Source organism: Hippocampus comes, unplaced genomic scaffold, assembly GCF_001891065.2.
Source record: "Hippocampus comes isolate QL1 unplaced genomic scaffold, H_comes_QL1_v1.1 scaffold307, whole genome shotgun sequence".
Taxonomy (NCBI): Eukaryota; Metazoa; Chordata; class Actinopteri; order Syngnathiformes; family Syngnathidae; genus Hippocampus; species Hippocampus comes.
Window position 1 is genome coordinate 258441 of NW_017805337.1, and position 17035 is coordinate 275475.

The 17035-nt window shown below is 53.4% G+C and overlaps 2 protein-coding genes across 2 annotated transcripts in view; one reads left to right on the forward strand and one right to left on the reverse strand.

The window, feature by feature from the left end:
• The window catches only part of rhpn1 (rhophilin, Rho GTPase binding protein 1), a 7175-nt gene extending 4768 nt beyond the window's left edge, over window positions 1-2407 (forward strand). Inside the window, 7 exon segments of the mRNA XM_019871790.1 lie at window positions 52-208; window positions 546-662; window positions 791-985; window positions 1060-1139; window positions 1142-1378; window positions 1622-1774; window positions 1853-2407. Of these exon segments, the coding sequence (XP_019727349.1) occupies window positions 52-208; window positions 546-662; window positions 791-985; window positions 1060-1139; window positions 1142-1378; window positions 1622-1774; window positions 1853-2053 (1140 nt within the window). The 3' untranslated portion in view covers window positions 2054-2407.
• A 364-nt stretch (window positions 2408-2771) lies between these two features.
• On the reverse strand, window positions 2772-7201 carry atpaf1 (ATP synthase mitochondrial F1 complex assembly factor 1). The gene is made up of 9 exons (XM_019871791.1): window positions 6398-7201; window positions 5301-5409; window positions 5162-5224; window positions 5025-5087; window positions 4774-4824; window positions 4584-4631; window positions 4188-4283; window positions 3966-4073; window positions 2772-3397 (listed from the first exon to the last, which is right to left on the reverse strand). Exons 1-9 carry the CDS (start codon window positions 6610-6612, stop codon window positions 3206-3208), a joined length of 945 nt encoding a protein of 314 aa, XP_019727350.1. The 5' UTR covers window positions 6613-7201; the 3' UTR covers window positions 2772-3205.
• Between the last annotated feature and the right edge of the window lie 9834 nt (window positions 7202-17035).

The following is a 17035-nucleotide window of genomic DNA, read 5'->3' on the forward strand; positions in this document are numbered from 1 at the left end:
GCCGACCTGCTCGGCGCGCGCGTTCACGTATGTCGCCTGCGTCCCCCGCAGGTGTCGGACGTCTACCTGCTGGTGCAGCAGAGCATGTCGCAGCCGCTGATGAAGGACTACGTTCCCTTTTCCTGGACGTCGATGGTTCAGGTCAAGGTGGAACATTTCCGTGCGCTTTCCCACTACTTTGCCGCCGTCGTGCTGTGCGGACCCACGTGTAAGTAACGCCGGGCCACGCGGGGTATTTCGGGCCTCATTTTAAAAACATCTATTTTGAATTGATGGATCACACCAAAACAAAAGAAAACATGTTTAAATTTGCGTCCCCATATGAAAAAAACAGGACATGATTTCAAATTGGCAGTGCAGAAAATGTACATGAATTCGGATTCACTTGTGGGCTTGGTCCAGAACATTTGTCAGAAAGTGCTGATGCTTTTTTTCCAAGGTAAAAGCAAATGTTTGACAATGACTTTTTATTTTTATTTGGGGGGAAAAAAAACTATTATGCTGTGGGATATGGCATTATGGGTCTACTTTTTATGCCGTCATCATGTCCGAAGACGTCAGCGAGGAAGCGGAAAAGGCCTTTGTTCACTTTTATGTGGGCGCGCGCGCGGGGCCGCCACTCGGCCGGCTTTTAAGAGACTCCCAGCAAAGACGAAAGTTAGGTGAGTTTACACACACACACACACACGTCAGTCCCGGTCCAGACGTTCAACCGCTGAGAGAAAGAAAGAAAAAAATGCCTCCGTTTGCTCTCTTTGTGCCAAATGGCGCTCTTCCATTGCGTTGGAAGGTAAAGCCCACCTGCGGCACGCGGTGATGAGACACGAAGAAGCCATGCGGCTGCACGGCGTGTGTAAGAGCTTCAGGAAGATGGACATCCTGCAGGACGTGCTGGCGGCGACGCACAAGCGCTCGCTGGACAAGTACTCCGAGCTGGACCGAGAGGACGACTTTGACCCAACGCTGGAGGCGCCGGAGATTCGGCGTAAGTCGGCGCCGCGGCACTCGCTCCGCTTGAAGCACGCGCTCCTGAAACAGTGCGGCTCTCTGCGTCGTCAGCTCAAAGCCGGCAAAAGCCAGACATCGCCCCGCCCAACTTTGCCGCCGTCCGGGTGGCGGATATCTTCCGCAGATTGGTACGGACCAAAGCCTTTGGCCCACACACGCTGGCGGCGTTCTTCGGGAAAAGCCGCTTCAAACGATGCCGACTCTTGTGCTTTGTGTGTCGGAGGGGCCCTTGTCGGTGTTTTGCGGGCACACCCGCCGGGGGCCGGCGCGTTCCGTCTGCCTGCCGAGAACGGAGGGCGGCCTCGGCCTCACGCTCCGAGGCGACTCGCCCGTCCTGGTGGCCGGCGTGGCGGCCGGAGGCTGCGCAGCGGTGAGACGCGACGCTTCACCTTTTGCCATTTCCAAGTCAATGAGCTGTGCGATTGCTCCGGAACATGTCACACCATATGCAAAGATGTTTTTTTTATTGTTGTCCAAAGTAAAATCAGATGCTTTCAGATGGATTTTTTTTTTTTTTTTTTTAAACTCCTTGGTTTTGGACAATTTCTACTAAACCGAGGTCTTTGACCGACCGACTGGTTGACTCTCCGAAATAACGACCTTTGTTGCTCAGGAGGCGGGACTGCGGGAGGGCGACTACATCGTGTCAGTTGACGGCCGGGACTGCAAGTGGGCCAAGCATGCCGAGGTGGTGAGCTTGCTTCAGAACCGCGATGTCAAAGGAGCGCGGGTCGCCGTGGTCGCGCTCCTCTCGCACGATGCTCAGGTAACTCCGGAGTAGCACATTTGTGTTTCCAGGTTTCCCGTGCGCCGCGGCTAACGCAACGTCTTTGCGTATCAACAGGGCGAGAAGAGGGCCGCGGCAGTCGCTCACAGCCGCGGCAAAGAGAACGCCGACCAGAGGCCGACGTCTCGCTCGGCCAAAGGACGCGGCCCGGCCTCCTTCCTCAACTGGAACAGGAAGAAAAGGGAAGGCGCCCGCACTCATCGCAGACCGGGAAGCACGCTCAATTTGCCCTTTGGAGACACGGGGGCCACGTACTGAGACACAGGACTGCGCAGGAGCCACTTGGAGCCTGGCCCGGTTGCGGTTACCCGAGCGAGAACGGACGGCACCGAGAAACGGCGTTTGGAAACCACGACCCTGCAGTCAAGTCGCTCATTTCAGAGGCCGGCCGATCAAAAACCTCCGGCGAGCACTTTGACGCATACGGTAAATGCCCAATAAATCGGACCGCAAGTGCGGTGAAAACTCACGGCTTAATCGAGGCCTCGATGCTCTTTTGACTTTTGGCCCAGAATCGTGCTCTCAAATCCACAGGGGGTCACCCGGCCTGCAAAAATCGCTTTATTGTTTACTTTCCCGGATACATCTGAAACACAACGTACAAGAAGTCAAGGAGACGTCGCGGTCATGTATTGAGAGCAATCGCCTCCCCTCCACTGCCCCCCCCCCCAAAGCAAAGGCTCTTAACACGTCTGAATATGTTCACTTGCAGCTGCGAGAACTTCAAACGACTTCCAGACAGCCTTACGGCCTCGACCGTTTCCGTGTTTGTGCATAACTGACGTTCTCTTCTCGGATGACTCCTTCGCTTCCTCTGTTCCGTGTTTACTGTGGTACGCCCCATGTCGCCAATGAAAAAAAACAAACAAACATTCAAACATGGGTGGGTTTGGATTGATCTGTACGGAGAGGGTGACCCAAAATGATTGCGATGCATTCGACAGCTGCTGCAAGTGTTGATGATGCATTATGATTATTTTGCAGATGACTCAAAAGGGGCTGGGGGGGTAGCAAAAGGACCCTTCAATGACTTTTTGTTTAAAAAAAAAAAAAAAAAAAGACTGACAGAGGCGTTTTGGCACGGAAACCTTCCAGAGCAGGTCATTTAAATCTGCGCGGGTAAAATTCGGAAGAAAGTTTCATTTCAGCGTTCTTGCAGAGGGGTCAAAAAGTTCAGGAGCAAAGTGACCGGTCAGAACCTCAGCTCCGAATTGGACCACATGACAATGGCCGTGTCAAATGAGCTCCAAAATGTCCCTCGGTCCCAAGTGGAGCGGTCGCAAGTCAGGAATCTGGGGAGCCCCGGCACTCGTGCAAGAGAAGCGCTTCATCTGTCTGAACGGAGGCGCTCCAGCGCCATCCCTTCGGATCGGGCGGTGGCGGGATGGCGCCATCGCGCCGCGGCGCGCCTCAGCGGCCGCTTGAGGACGGAGGGCCGAGCGTGGGCCCGACGCCGCTCTGCTCCAGCTCGGCAATCACCGATGTGTGTTTGAAGTCTGCCGGCCGGTGGTTAAACGTCTCCACCAAGCCGAAGGTCCGCTGCCCGCCGGCGCCGTAGAAGAGCTGCACCTGATTGGCCAAACACTGAGCCTGCGGGACGGTCTGCCGCGAGGGGAAAGAAAATACACGCGGCGTTAAGACACGTTAGTCAGACGATCCTCCGTGAGGCGTCTCCAGTTGGTCCAGAATGCTGCCGCTACTCGTAAGACGGAGCGCATCACTCCTACATTTGGGAGTTCTTTGAAAAGCTTCGCTTAATTGTTTTCCAATCTGGAAGTGGGCCGTCCCCACCCTTAGCTCTCGGAGCTCCGTGCCTCAGGTCTGCGGACCGGACACGAGTTGAGCTACCGACCGAGGACTCAACGGAGCCTTTGAGGGGAAAACTTTTTTTTTTTTTTTTTAATTCTACATAAATCAAAATGTATTGTATTCTTAGGCTTTGGACTCAGCGTGAGACTTTGTTCTGAACTGTCCTGGCTATGAATCCGTTGCTTTCTTGTTTGAATTCTTTTTTTGCTCGCCGCACAGCTGGTAGCTTTCAAGTGCTGGAGAAATACACTTGAGTTGAGTTCTCCTGCTTCTATCGTGCTCATGTCAACGAAAACTCAGGGTCAAACTCAAGAAAAAAAGTCGCCAGTTGTGCTCCCAAATTGGCGCTTTGCCGACTTACGATGCACTTGGGGTCCAGCTCGGCCGTCATGAGCACGATGCCCTTGTCCTCCCTCAAGTCCGGGAAGTGATGGAGGATCATCTGGCTGGGAGCGCTCTCGCCATGAGTCTGTGCGACAGGAGGAAAAAAAAAAAAACCCCATCAAGGCCACTTGACGGCCCGCAACTCCGCAAAGGAAACAAACGGGTGACTTTTGAGAGGCAAACATCGGCGCCTGTTCACCTGGATGTTGATGAGGGAGGTGAAATGGAGGCGGTGGGCGGACCACTGACCCACAAAGAACTCATAGCCCTCCTCCTGCGGCAACGCATACAAGAACTGGAGGACAAAATGGGAGAGCCAACATTCACCATGGTGAGCGGGTGGAAACGGCGGGGCTTGGCGCGCCTTGACGTCACAACGCCCAACAGCGACGTGACGTTTGCGAACAGAGTTTAGCCCATGTTTTGGGGAATGACATGAAAAAAAAAAAAGGAAAATTCCCAAACTATTCGAACCCCGCTCACGACGACTGGCCGCTGTTGTCTTTTCGATATTCTTTCAGCGGAGCCCGAAAGCAAACTCAGCCGAGCGCCACCAACACGTGTGAAGGAGAAAAGCGGCGCCGCTCCCGCTTACCGTGGGACACGACTCGGCCCGAGCGCTCATGAGCTCGTAGGTGTGACTCTGCGGAGAGAAATACAAAACACATTGGATCGAGTGCGTTGAGCCGCTCATGCGCCATGCGCCTGCGCCGCGCAGGAAAAGGACCCCCAAAAAAAAAAACCACTTTGGAGATGCATTTGATGTTGTCACGTGCGGCGCTCACCGGGATAACGGCGCCGATGGTGTCCTTGCTGGCGTAATATTTCATCCAAAGCTGAGCGACGTCAACGGCGGTCAAGGAAGCAGGAAGCACCGCCGTGAAAAAAATTGGGGATTCGCAGTCATGAGGAGAACCACCTTTTCCAACAACACCATCTTCGGATTCGGCAACATCCAAACACTCTGAGGAAACTTTCTCAGCACCAAAATAAGTGTTGTTAAAAACAAAATAGACCCAAAAAGGCCACGTCTCACCTCTGCAATCTCTTCGCCCGTCTTGTCCTGGATCAGCTCCAGGTTGAGGATGGAGCCCAGCGACTACGGAACAGAACGCAACCGCCGTCATCCTCCTGACCAGCAGCAGCATCAGCAAGATAAGCATGAGGCCGCACCTTATTTTGGGCAAAAGCTCCGGATGCTCTCTCGGCAGCCGCCGACCCGCGGCGCTCCTCCGACTGCAAAGACAAAACAAAAAGGTAGAGCGAGCGCCGCGGCGGAGTTCTTTGCGATCGGCGTTTGATTTTCGCCAACCTGCCGCTCCACCACTCTGACAAACTCCGCTTGCTCGGAGCGTCCCAGCGCTTCTTTCTTGGACTCGTGGCGTTTCTCCATTCTGGCCTTGAACTCCTGAGGCTTGCAACTGAAAATGGAGACACAGAAACCGGGCGGTCGATTCGCCTGATCGGATCGCGTGGACACTGACGACCCCAAAGATGGGCAATTTGGAGTTCAACTGGCGCCAGACGTACAAGTGACTACTTTCAGCAACAGCACAAAAAAAAAAAAAAAACCCACTCTGTGGCAGTGTTGCGTTGCAATCCCATTTCGATTCTACCCATTAAAATATTGCCCGGACACTGACACTCGGTAAAGGTTTGGCGATTATGACGGTTTCGGTCTGGTACTCGAAAGGCAAGCGGCAGCACGGAGCGGACGGCGTTCCTTCGACTATCTCGGAACAACACGCAGGCAGCCAAAAGAGATTCGAACGGGAAACCGCTGACTGTCAGGCACACTTGCTCACCACTACCGAACTGTGCTGCGAGGCAGGGATGATACTGGAGTTGAGAATAAGCGTTCACATAGGATGGGACAGACTTGGTCAAACACAGTGGTGGCTGGCTGGCTCTTTACCTTGTTAGAGGTACCGGACCCGACCAATTCATCCGCACATTCACTAAACCCTTCATTACTGAAAAATAAAAATCGGATTCAAGAAGTGTTCCTTCAGTTTTGCCGGTCTGAGACCCGAGTTGACAAATCACGCAGATAGGATGCTCATTCCCATCACGTTCTGTGATGCATGTGAATCCATGTACAGTACTACATATTGGTCCGACCTTTTTTTTTTTTTTTTTTTGCTCGACATCGTTAGCATGGATTAAAATATTCCAAAAAAAATCCGTCGAATCCCTGGGGTTCGATCGAACCCAGGTTAAGAAGCACTGCTCTAACAGGAGAAAAAAAAACACCTCGCGAAGTGAAGGGGGCATTCAACGGCTCAACACATATTCGTCTCTTGGTCGTGGCTGCCAAGAGATACTGTACCGTTTTTGCACTTTTAAGGGCTTCGTGGGAACAGAGTTCCGCCACCTGCGTACATGTATCACATCAGCTGTCCGACTGACCTGCGCATTTTCTGGATCTTTTCCTGGTATTTGTTGTAATAAGGGTTGTCTTCCAATTCCGGCTCTTTTCGCACGGCGAAGGCCCGAAAGTGAGCCGGGACGAGACCAGGTATCAGCGGCCTGATCCCCGTCGCCCTGACTGCTAACATTCCCCTGTACCTACAAGTCATCTGGAGCAAGGCGGCCGCCATCTTGACATCGCTTCTGTCCCACATCAATTTCGGTCCGGCGAGGAGCACACCGTGGCCAAAGGCTCCGTGCCAAAGCACAAGAAGAACGAGTAAGTCGACCACTTTACACGTTTGACCTCGCCCACTTGGGTTCCAAGCGCTTTCTTTTTTCCTCTTTTTTTGTTGAACTACTTTCCTTTAACGATGCGCCGTCTTATGACATCACGCTAAATATATATTTTTTACAATTCTCTGACACCGAAAAGTAGAAACTGCCTGAAGCCGAAACCGGGAATCTGCCCTCTGCTGGGGAAATGTAGTACTGCGCCCATCCAACCCATTTCTCAGCGGAGGAGGTCTTTTGACCGCAACCTTTGAACCCTATGACACTTAGAACAGACCTCAACAGGCTTGGCGGGCTTCCGTGGCTCAACAAACCTCTGTTCACCCAGAACGGACGACAAAAATGGCCGTTTCTACCATTGCCGTCAAACGGTTCAATAAGCTCCACCCTGACCAAGAAAGTGTTGAAAAGGTAAGCGCGACTTCACTAAGGAAATATTAAAAATAAAAAAAGTCGCCCAGAATCCGGGGTCAAACGTTTCTGTCCATGCTACGTTGAGCCACGCCTCTCCGCAGCCGGGGATACTCGGGAAACACAGCTCATCGCAGGCTCGCCGTCAAAGTACTCATGGCCATATTTCAAAAACGTCAATTAACGAATATTATCACCGCGAAATCCTAAATTATGGTATGCGTATTATTATGATTTTTTTAATTAAAATTCCACACACATCTTGTGTGCGTGTGTGTGTGCGCGTGTGTGTGTGAGTGGCTGTCACTTCGGAACAGTCCGTTATTGTAGTACGCTGTCGCGCCACATGGTGGCGCCTCTTTAATTTATTGTATCAGTCGGTCACCATTGAACGTCCGTAAAACGGTCGGTACACTAAAAAAAAAAGCCAACATACGTTAACAGTACTTGCATCATACTGAACCATAATATCCTTTATCTCACCATGATGTATTGAGTGGTAAAAGATTGCAAATGTTTTAATCACAACAAAGGCAAAAGTACAATGATGTTGACCCGATGCTCATCACATGACCAAGGGCTTTCTGATATATATATTTATTTTTTTGTTTGCTTCCTCTCCTTGTGCTGGCCGCCGCCACCCTTCGTTCTCTTGCTCTTTGTTCTGGGGGCGGGGGTCCCGTGTAGAAGATGCATATTTGATGTGCGACTCTGGAGGCTTTTACCATTAATTATAGAGAAACACTAAGCTCTCCATTTGCCGGACAGATGTTATTTTTTACTTAAGGAGAGAAAGGGGACTGTTCCATAATTCAGATGTCATCCCCTTCACAAGAGAACAAATAAATAAATGAATAAATGAAAAGTCAAAACCACAAACATTTGCTCCTCGACTCGTGTAAGCTCATGTAACGCGCGCGCACTTCCTGTATTTCCTCTGCATTCTGGCACTTAAGTGCTCTCGTCAAAAAATGGTACGCAGCAGCCGCCGCCGTGTTGTTCCATTTTTTATTGAGCCGGCCGGCTTTTCAAAAGTATTTCAACAAATCACTTCCATCCCCGACGGCTCTTTTGGTAACCCTCGCACCGGAATTTTTTCAAGATGAATTTTTTTTTTTCTTCTCAAATACGGATGGAAATAGGACATGTGGCAAAACGACTTTGCGTTGAGACATTTTGGAACAGCAAACATTTTGGATGAAATGCTAAACAGTACATCGAGAATCTTGGACACTCTTTGGATGTCGGTGTATTATGAGCGAGCTACTAAAATCGTACTCATAATTTCTTCCTTCCATTTCAGGTCAAAGGAAGAATGGCACAACATTCCATTTCATTCTCATTTCTGAATTCATTCTTCTGTTCGTTTTCGACCCGAGGAATGTGCACAAACTGCCGCGCACGTGTCGGCGCTGCTGCTGCAGGATGAGCCGCCGTATGAAATGGAACCTTTGCGAAATGCGCCATCGATGACACGGCGAGGAATTTGCGTCGGAGGTTCAGCGAGGGGGAAATCTCGATTCGCACGAGGCGACGTGCGCCTTCGCGGGAGGTTGCGGTTTCATGTCGGGCCTTGGGGTTTGCGTTCGCTTGCCCTCCCTTTGGCAACTTGAAATCGTACCCCTGGGTCGGCGCGACCTGAGCGTTTTTCACGCCTCTTGCGCGCACGCGGAATTCATCTCCCCCCTCTTATGCGCGCTGGGTGGAAAAAGGTTGCGGTCGGCAGCGGAATCTCGGCGTCTTCGAAAGGGATCCCATTAAAAGTGCATGAGTGTGTCTAGGAATCAAGACAGTGACTCTGCCGCACGCGCGCATGCGTGCTCGCCCGCGTTATTTATTCATGTGCTGAGAGCGTCATTAGGGCGCGTGTTAGCATTCGAGCTTCAGATGCCGGACGCACGACAAAGGCGGAGCGAAAGCTGAATGTTGTTGTTGTTGTTTCTTGCTGGGCGGAGTGGATCTGCGCGGAAAGGCTCAATAAGGCGACCTTTCACTGCTACGGGCCCTGAGCTCTTGAACCAACCGTTTTCGCTTGCCATTGATTAGGGATTTGGGACCCCGCAGGAGTCCCAGCTGGGTCCCTTCAGGGAGGGCTGAACCCCCCCCCCCCACACACAAACACACACACTTTGACACGAGACATCCGGCCACACAAATTAACACTGATTTAAAAAACAAACAAAAAAAAAAACTTCAATTCAGACAGACAGAATGCTTCAGAATAACCATTTCATTTGATGTTCCAAAAAGTGACAGACGAAAGTCTCGTCACTGCCTTTCGAGAGTAACAATAAAACACGTCGACTAAATGAGCAGTGACGAAAGATCCGTTTGACGTGAATTGTAAATCTCCAAGCGACATTGAGTCTCGGCTCGGCACGTGCAGGCTGACTTCTTTCGTCCGACGCAATTGTTCCACTTTCTTTTCAGACTGAGCTCAAATCAAAGCCCACTTGGGCCGCGGCCGGCAATCCATCCGCGATTCAATCCGCGGCAGACGCGAACGGCGCGGATCTTCCTTTTGGAGTTCTTCAACTCACCAGCAGATGGCGCTGCTCACAAAAGAACGGCGAGTCGCCCTAAGGGCGCCGCGAGGCCAAATCAGACCGCCTGCAATTCAAAGGGTTCAAAAAAGCAAACACCCCCAAAAAACCCCAAACAAGCCTTATTTTGTCTCCTATTTTCTTATTTTATTTGGGTGTCCAACACAGATGGTATGTCAGAAAAGCTCCAAGACTCACAATCGCTCCATTTCAAACGCTAACGCCAACCGGTTCCCCTTTGAAACGCATCCACTGTGTCGTCGAATGCCCTTTGCCAGCCTTCTCTGCCACACTTTCACACAGTCCCAAGCAGAAGCTTTCTTCCGTTATCCTTTGCGGCGCCATCAACGCAGTCGTCCCGCGTCGGCGCACATCTTCAAAAGCGGGTCTGCTTTTGAAGATGCTGAAAAATGTCTTCTATTTTCTCAGTGCCGTTTGTTTGATCGCCTGGCCCGTGCCGAGGAGGAAAATGGCGTCGTTTGACGGTTGCGATGCCATTTCGCATCCGCGGCATCTTGTTCGATTCGCGCCTCTCTCAGAGTGACGATCCAAAGTGCTCATAAAATCAGGGGTGTCAAACTCGGGTCCCGGAGGGCCGCTGTCCCGCATGTTTTCTATCTCTCCCTGTTGCGACGCACTGATTCAAATGAACAGGTTCGATGTCAGGCTTGCGCAGAGCTTGCTGATGATCTGATCGTTTGAATCAGGTGCGTTGCAAAAGGGAGACTCGGAAAACCTGCGGGACAGCGACCCTCCGGGACCGCAGTTCGACACCCCCGTGCAGCTAATTGTTCTCCGATCCGGTGTCCCCTGTCTTGGCCCGCCGCCCTTTCCCCACCCGCTTTCCATCGCTTTGCGCTTGCGTGCCGCCCCCTCCTCCTGCGGGGGGGGCCTCTCTTCAAGGGCGAACGGAAGGTGAGCGCCGACAGCTGTCACTTTGGCCGCCGCCGATGCGGACGAGATCCGGTGAAGTGAGTGCAGGCGGGCTGCGAGCCCACCGACCGCCCCGTCCGGGCCTTCGTAGGAAAGGGAGCGGTGCGGGCTAAAGTGGGAGCGGCGAGAAGGGAGGTCGGCGGGGTCAACGGCGGGGCTCGGGAAGACCTTCAAGGAAAGAGACCCGGACGAAGCGCCTCCGTTGGACGACAAACACGTCATGGCAAAGATCACAAAGAACGTCGGGGTCCGGCTGAGCTGCAACGCTCCATGACGTCGGTAGTTGTCTTTATCCTCAAGAATGAGAACTTCCTGTAGGACGTTTGCGTGAAGGCAGTGCAGCCGCACACGTGGACAAACGTGCGCAATGCACGCGCAGCGTTGACCGTGTCGACCCCAGACTGCGCATCGTGAATTAAATGACCAATTTACTCCAATGAATTTCCGCGCATGGCAAAGGGAAGCTGAAACACTCAATATGTGTTCCTGTTATCAATCGGATGATGACATTCATTTGTGTATTAAAGTATAATTGGTAATCGGCCGAATGGCTAATAGCGCTAGCTCGCTAGATCATGCGACCTAAGAAAAGAAAGTGTTGAGCAGACCGCGATGGGCGGCCCCCTTCGTTGACGCGATGTCCGCGACGACTCTTAATTCTGCACAATTCCAAATCCAAGTTCCAAAGGACAGCCGGGGGCCGAACGCAGCCCCAAAAGGACACCCGAGCGGCCACGTCGAGCCAAGCGACACGACTTCCCGTCGACGCTCATATTCGGAACACGGGACGTCTCCCGTCTTCGCATTTCAAAGCCAGCGCGGAGGGAAGAGAAGAGAAGAGAGCGACGCGGAAAAGAATTCAAACGAAGTGACAGGTGCCTCTGAGAAGGGCCCGGCCTGCGCTCATTAGAAAGCCCGCTGTCAGTCTGCACCTTGCCACTCTAGTACTTGAAGCATGCATGCGGAGCTCCGCGTGTGCTGATTCAGCCGCTTTATCTGCCGGCGCTGGCGACGGAACGAGTTGAAATCTCAGCCTTGCCACAAGCTTCCGCACGCGCACACAAACGTGCTGATTTGATTTCTTCATTTATTTCCTTTTTGCCATCCCACGAGATACCACGGTACAGATCCTAAAACCTTCTTCACGTTTTCACTCGGTTTATCATTTGGATTGCTTTTTGTTTTTGCGGGAAAGAACGGAAGCCACTCGTTTGTTTCCATTTGATCTTGTTGAGTCTTGTTTTCCGGATGCCAAACGTCATCGCTTACGTCAGCGCATTTGGCAGGTCATTGTCATGATTGTTGACTTCAGCACACGGAAAGTGTTGACGTTGTCAGTGAAGAGTGTTGCTGTGAGCGATGTGAACGATATCCTTTACGGCGGCGACGCATTGAGCGGTTGTGGCCCCAACACGGTTCCTTGTGGGACACCACAAGCAACGGCAGGTTTTTCTGCTGGATGCTGGCCCCTTTTTTAGACACGCTACCCGTAATGTTTTCCCAAACTTGTTTTTTAAAATTTTTTTTTCCTCCTCGTAACCTCGTCATGGAGAGGACGAACGAGCACGAAACGGACCTGCCAACCATCGGCTGAATGTGACCCGCCGTGCTTCTGAGTGGGCAAGGAAACGATGCCTTCAAGTGCGCTGGTGAAAATTCAATTTTTAGAAAACAACTGCAATTAGAGTGATCTCTGGCACCCCCGTCGCCCGTTGATTTTAAATGGAGGCTTCATTTCTTAAGTAACACAGATTTGAATCTGGGTTGCAGGAGTCTCCCCGGGCTCGACTTTTGGCTACGCGCTGAGATCATCTTCGAGAATACGGCAGCGGGACGACTACTTTGGGATCACGGTTGAGCAGCACCGCACTGCGGAAGAAGCAGCAGATCCAGCCCGTCACAGGACGTGGTCAGACGGAGTCGGCGTCTCGGCCGCCGCACGAGGAGCACAACGCAACTAAGGTGGAGACAAAGACATGTTGCGAGCGGACGCCAAAAGCCGCAAACAAAAGATCGCCCACGAGCCCATCCGGACGACCTTTTCGCCTCGGTCGGGCCTCACCTCGGTGTCGCCGATTTGCTGTCCGCGGTTCCGCAGGTCAAGTGTGAAACGCAGGCACGCGAACGTTTAAATATTTCAGCCGCTTCTCTTGCTCGCCGGCCGCTCAGCTAACGCACGCACACACGTGCACGCGCGCGCATTTGGCGACAGCTTCATGAATACGCCATGAGGAAAGTCCCCACAAGCGGTCAAAGGCGTGCAGCCATTCAATCTCACCGCTCATGTCGGTATTTCAAGTTCATTCGGGCTCCCCCCTCATCATTTGGACCTGCCCCGTCTTGTTCTCTGCAGCCTGAAAGCAACCTTCAATTTAGTGGCCGGATGGCAAAATAATGATGATGATGCCTCCCCGCCGTTGTTTCCGCTTTTGACGCGCCATAAACCTCCTGAAGCGGAGCCCTCGAACTCGGAATGGCCAACGTGTACTCGGAGGGCGTTCTGCTAAGCGGCCTCCGCTAGGCATCTCGGCGACGTTTGCTCCTCGGCTCCTGCGAAACGTCAGCCTCCGTCCGGACGCGATTGCCGGCGTGCGCGTTGGCAGTCTGTCAATGAGAAGCGTCGCTCGCCGGCCGCCACGCTCGATGACCCTGACGCCGTGCACTTATCGTTCTAATTAAGATGCCACACTTGAGTTAAAGCGCAGCATTAGCATTTGATGGGGAATTGATCAGGCTGTCAGAGTGGGCGGAGGGAGGGGGGGTTGATGTCGCGGGAGGGCCAATGTTAGCTTGTGTTTGCGTCTCTGGCGACATAAAAGCATAGCGCTAACGGAGAGCGATTGTCAAGTCCATGAGGTGAAGCCATCCAAGAAAATTCAGTCCATAGCGGATCAGTGACGGCCTCTTATGACAAATATTTGGACTCTCTTATTTTGAATGCGGTCTGATTTCATCCGTCCGTTTCCGGTGTCGCTTTGCGAGCGCAGGGCCTGGACGGCTCTCAACTGCAGATAAAAGCAAACCTGACCTCCTTGGTGACTTGGCGAATGGGACTGTCGTGTGCTCATTGTCTCGAATTTGATGTGTCCACGCATGCGCAGACATCACCGTCAAGGGGATTATCGCGGGAAACATTTGGATCCGGATTGCGACGGAAAGGAGGGCGCAATGGACCAAAAGGCCAAATTGGGCCCGGCGGGGCAAACGATCCAAAAAGGACTGTCCGCCCAACCTTTGGCTTGCTCTCCTGTGCAAAGGCGCCAGCAGTTGATGACTTACCGCGCAACAGCTGCGCGCACGTCGATCCGCCGTAGAGAAATATGAATGAGCGGCAGACTCGCTTGACGCATTCAAGCGCAGCCGTGCATCTTGATGCGGCTACCTGCACTCGGCGGGTCCCGTTCAAGCCATTTGCTTTCCCCGACAGCTTTGCATTTGGAGATCTTTCACTTTGTCTTTTTTTTGAGTGGGTGGGGGGCGTGGGGGGCGTGGGGGGTACAGCACTCTCGTTTCTTGAAGCTCGCGTTGCCGCACGCTCAAGATGCCCAGTCGTCAATGGACGCGGCAGCTTTTGCCACGGAGCAGGCCTTTTCTTTTTTCAGTGGGCAAAAGCCGCCGAAACCGCAAACTCGTTCGTCCTCGGTAACATTTAAGGCCCCCCCCCCACCCCCCCGTGTTCCTTGATGATCACCGATGGCAATCATCTCCATAAGAATGGGGCCGTTCAAGGTGAGTTCATGCCGGAATGGCGTTCCGCAACCATTTCAGGCGGGTTAATCGTCCCAAAGAAGGCGTTTTCCGCGTTTCCGCCTTTCCGCGGCGCGTAACATCAAGGTCCATGGACGCTCGGCTCCACCTTGGAAGGAGAAAAGCGAGGGGGGCTGAAAACATCGAATCCCCGACCCGCACGGGGGACCCTTTCTCCTCGTCTCGGCATCCGCACCTCGGCCGTTATAACTCCTCATCTCACTTGAAAAGAATGCGCCGCCGCGCATGACGAAAGGAGGAAAACAGAAAAGCGACGGGCAAGCGTAACGTCACATCATCGCGGCAAAACAAGTCAGGACTTTGTCACCGTGCGACCACCGAGGCCTCTCCCCCTTCCGTCTGCTGATCGCCGGCGACAAACTGAGCTCTCCTCTGCCGTCGTCTCTGACGGCGGCTTGGCACTGGCCGCCGGCTACCGGCGATCCCTCTTGACACCGCTCGCGTCAGCGCCCGCGTTGCAAAAGCGCCTCCCGTCCGGCGACCGGCCCGCATTCGTTTGCGGTGAGCGTTCGCCGCGCTGCGCGCATCCATCGTCGAGGCGGCCGCGCATTGGGGTACCAAGTTGGACGGCGCAACGACCGGTATGAGGCAGACGACAAGAAGACAAGACGTGAAAACTTGGAAGAAATGCAGCCGACTGATTGGCTAACAGGTGTGGCGACGCCACTCGAGCGAAGCGCGACCGAGCAGTCGATAGTCCGCTGCTCTCCGCTGCACGTGCGTCAGCGCGGACGTGTACGCACGTGCACGTCTTTTGGCTTCAACCAATCAACGCTGACGCAACGGACGTTACACATCAAAGAGCTTTGATCTATGACAACAGCGAAGCTAGCCTAGCCGCGACAACAGCTAAGCTCGTTCGTTGAGACGACACGATGCTCGAGGTCGGACGGACACGCTCTCCATCAATCTGTATGTTTGTCTTCTTTTCCCTTTTCTGTCCAAATCGATTTATTTTTTCTACTCCAATCGCCGTCTTGTCCACGGAGTCTTTTTTTCGTCCCACCGGGGTTTAGCTCGTGTATTTAGAAAGAGACCAAAAATCTCTTTACAGGTGCGCTCGCAAACTGAGGAGAGCCGTGTCGCACAGACATGCACGCCGACCTTGTTGTGGCGGGCTTGATCGTGGCAAGCGGCTGGAAGAGGCTGAGAGGACGACGTGCGCGTGCGCGTGCCAAAGAAGGACAGAGAGCAAGACGGCGAGAGCGTGCGGCCACATTGATTGGATGCGACAGCCTCTGACAACTTGCGGCATGTGACTTGCCAATAAGAACATTTCAAGTGTCCCCGGAAATAAGGAGCTCCGACGTCAGCCGCCTACTCGCGCTGATGGTTTGTCTGCGCGACGGTTCGCAAGCGTGTGCGCTGGATGTGGCCTGTGACTGTTTTAGAGGGGAAAAAAAAAAAGAGAAAAGTCTGCCGCTCCTGCCGCCGCCGCCGCCCGATATCAGGTGTGGCGGCCGCGTGCGTCTATCTCCTCGTCAGCCTGCCCCTTGGTGACAATCTGACCCCGGCCCTGTCCACTTTCACTACCCGACCGCGTTATGGGGCTCAGACTGACAATAGCAAACAAACATTTGGGGGTGGGGGGGTATTTTGGGAGGTGAGTAGCCCTGGCAGTCCGTCACTTGGAATCCGGTTTTACGTGTGAAAGTCGATCTCCTCCTTCATCACACAATCACCAAACGCGCACGCGCAGCACGCGCGCAGAAAAACGTTCACAATATTGGTGGATTTTCGTTTGCAAAGCCCAACGAGGGGTGGCGACGGAAAGAAGAACAGAAAAGACGATTGTTGCTCGTTTTCAAAAGCTCTCTCGTTTTGAATTGAATTCCCGCAACGTGTTTCGAATTGGCGAGGATGAGAAGCCCCCCCGCCGCCAAAAACAAAGGCCCGCGCATGGAAGCGCTTCAGCGGAAAGCCGTGCCGGGCCATCAAAGGGAACCGGAGCAAAGCAATCGGGCGTCACTTGTCGGTGGGTGAGCGAAGGTCGCCCCTCTCTGGCCGGGACTCGCCTCGTCGTGCTCTTGGAGGAGATCCCGACGAGCGCGGCCGGAAGCCTACCGCCCGCGCGCGGCGGCGGAGCCCATCGGGCCGACGACGGCGTCGCCGCCGATCCCTTTGGCCGGCCGGCATCGCGGACGGCGGGGCCGCCCGCTCGCCCTTCCTCAGGCTTGCGATGCGAAGAAGCCGCCGCGCGTCGCCGCCCGACTCTCCTTCGCCGCCATTGGCTTCTTCACTCCATCCGCTCATCCCCGTTGCCTTTGTGTCCATGCCGGCTCATCGATCTCTGCCGGGATCGAATGTCCGAGACGCGATGCCTCCCACTCCGCATGAATAATTGACACCGGCTGAATCATGGAGAATAACCCTCATCGGGCGAGCGCTCGGCGTCCTCTCGCAAAGGCCGCGAGTTCACGCAAAGCTATTTGGTTTGGCAAAGGCAACGCTCCCATCCCATGCGGGTCGATGTACTTCCGGGTCGCCTTTTGCTCCCGGTAACGCGCGACGGGACTCTTGCGATCGTTTCCGCTGAAGATCGAGAACAGATTTTCTGTCTTTGTATTTCAAGCCAATTTTGAAAAGTCAAATGCGATGAAACTCACTCGCGGCTTAAAACGCCGCATCTCTTTCTGAGCCGGAAGCCGGATTCAAAGAAAAAAGTAAGAGTCCCTTGTTTGTTTTTCCG

Bases quoted from the DNA above. Each gene is read 5' to 3' on its own strand.
- atpaf1 (XM_019871791.1), bottom strand. From the start codon at position 6,612: ATGTGGGACAGAAGCGATGTCAAGATGGCGGCCGCCTTGCTCCAGATG. The intron at 5,088-5,161 runs GTGCGGCCTCAT...TCTGTTCCGTAG, and splicing joins GAGCTTTTGCCCAAAATAAG to TCGCTGGGCTCCATCCTCAA. The intron at 3,398-3,965 runs GTAAGTCGGCAA...CCCTCGCGGCAG, and splicing joins AGCTGGACCCCAAGTGCATC to ACCGTCCCGCAGGCTCAGTG.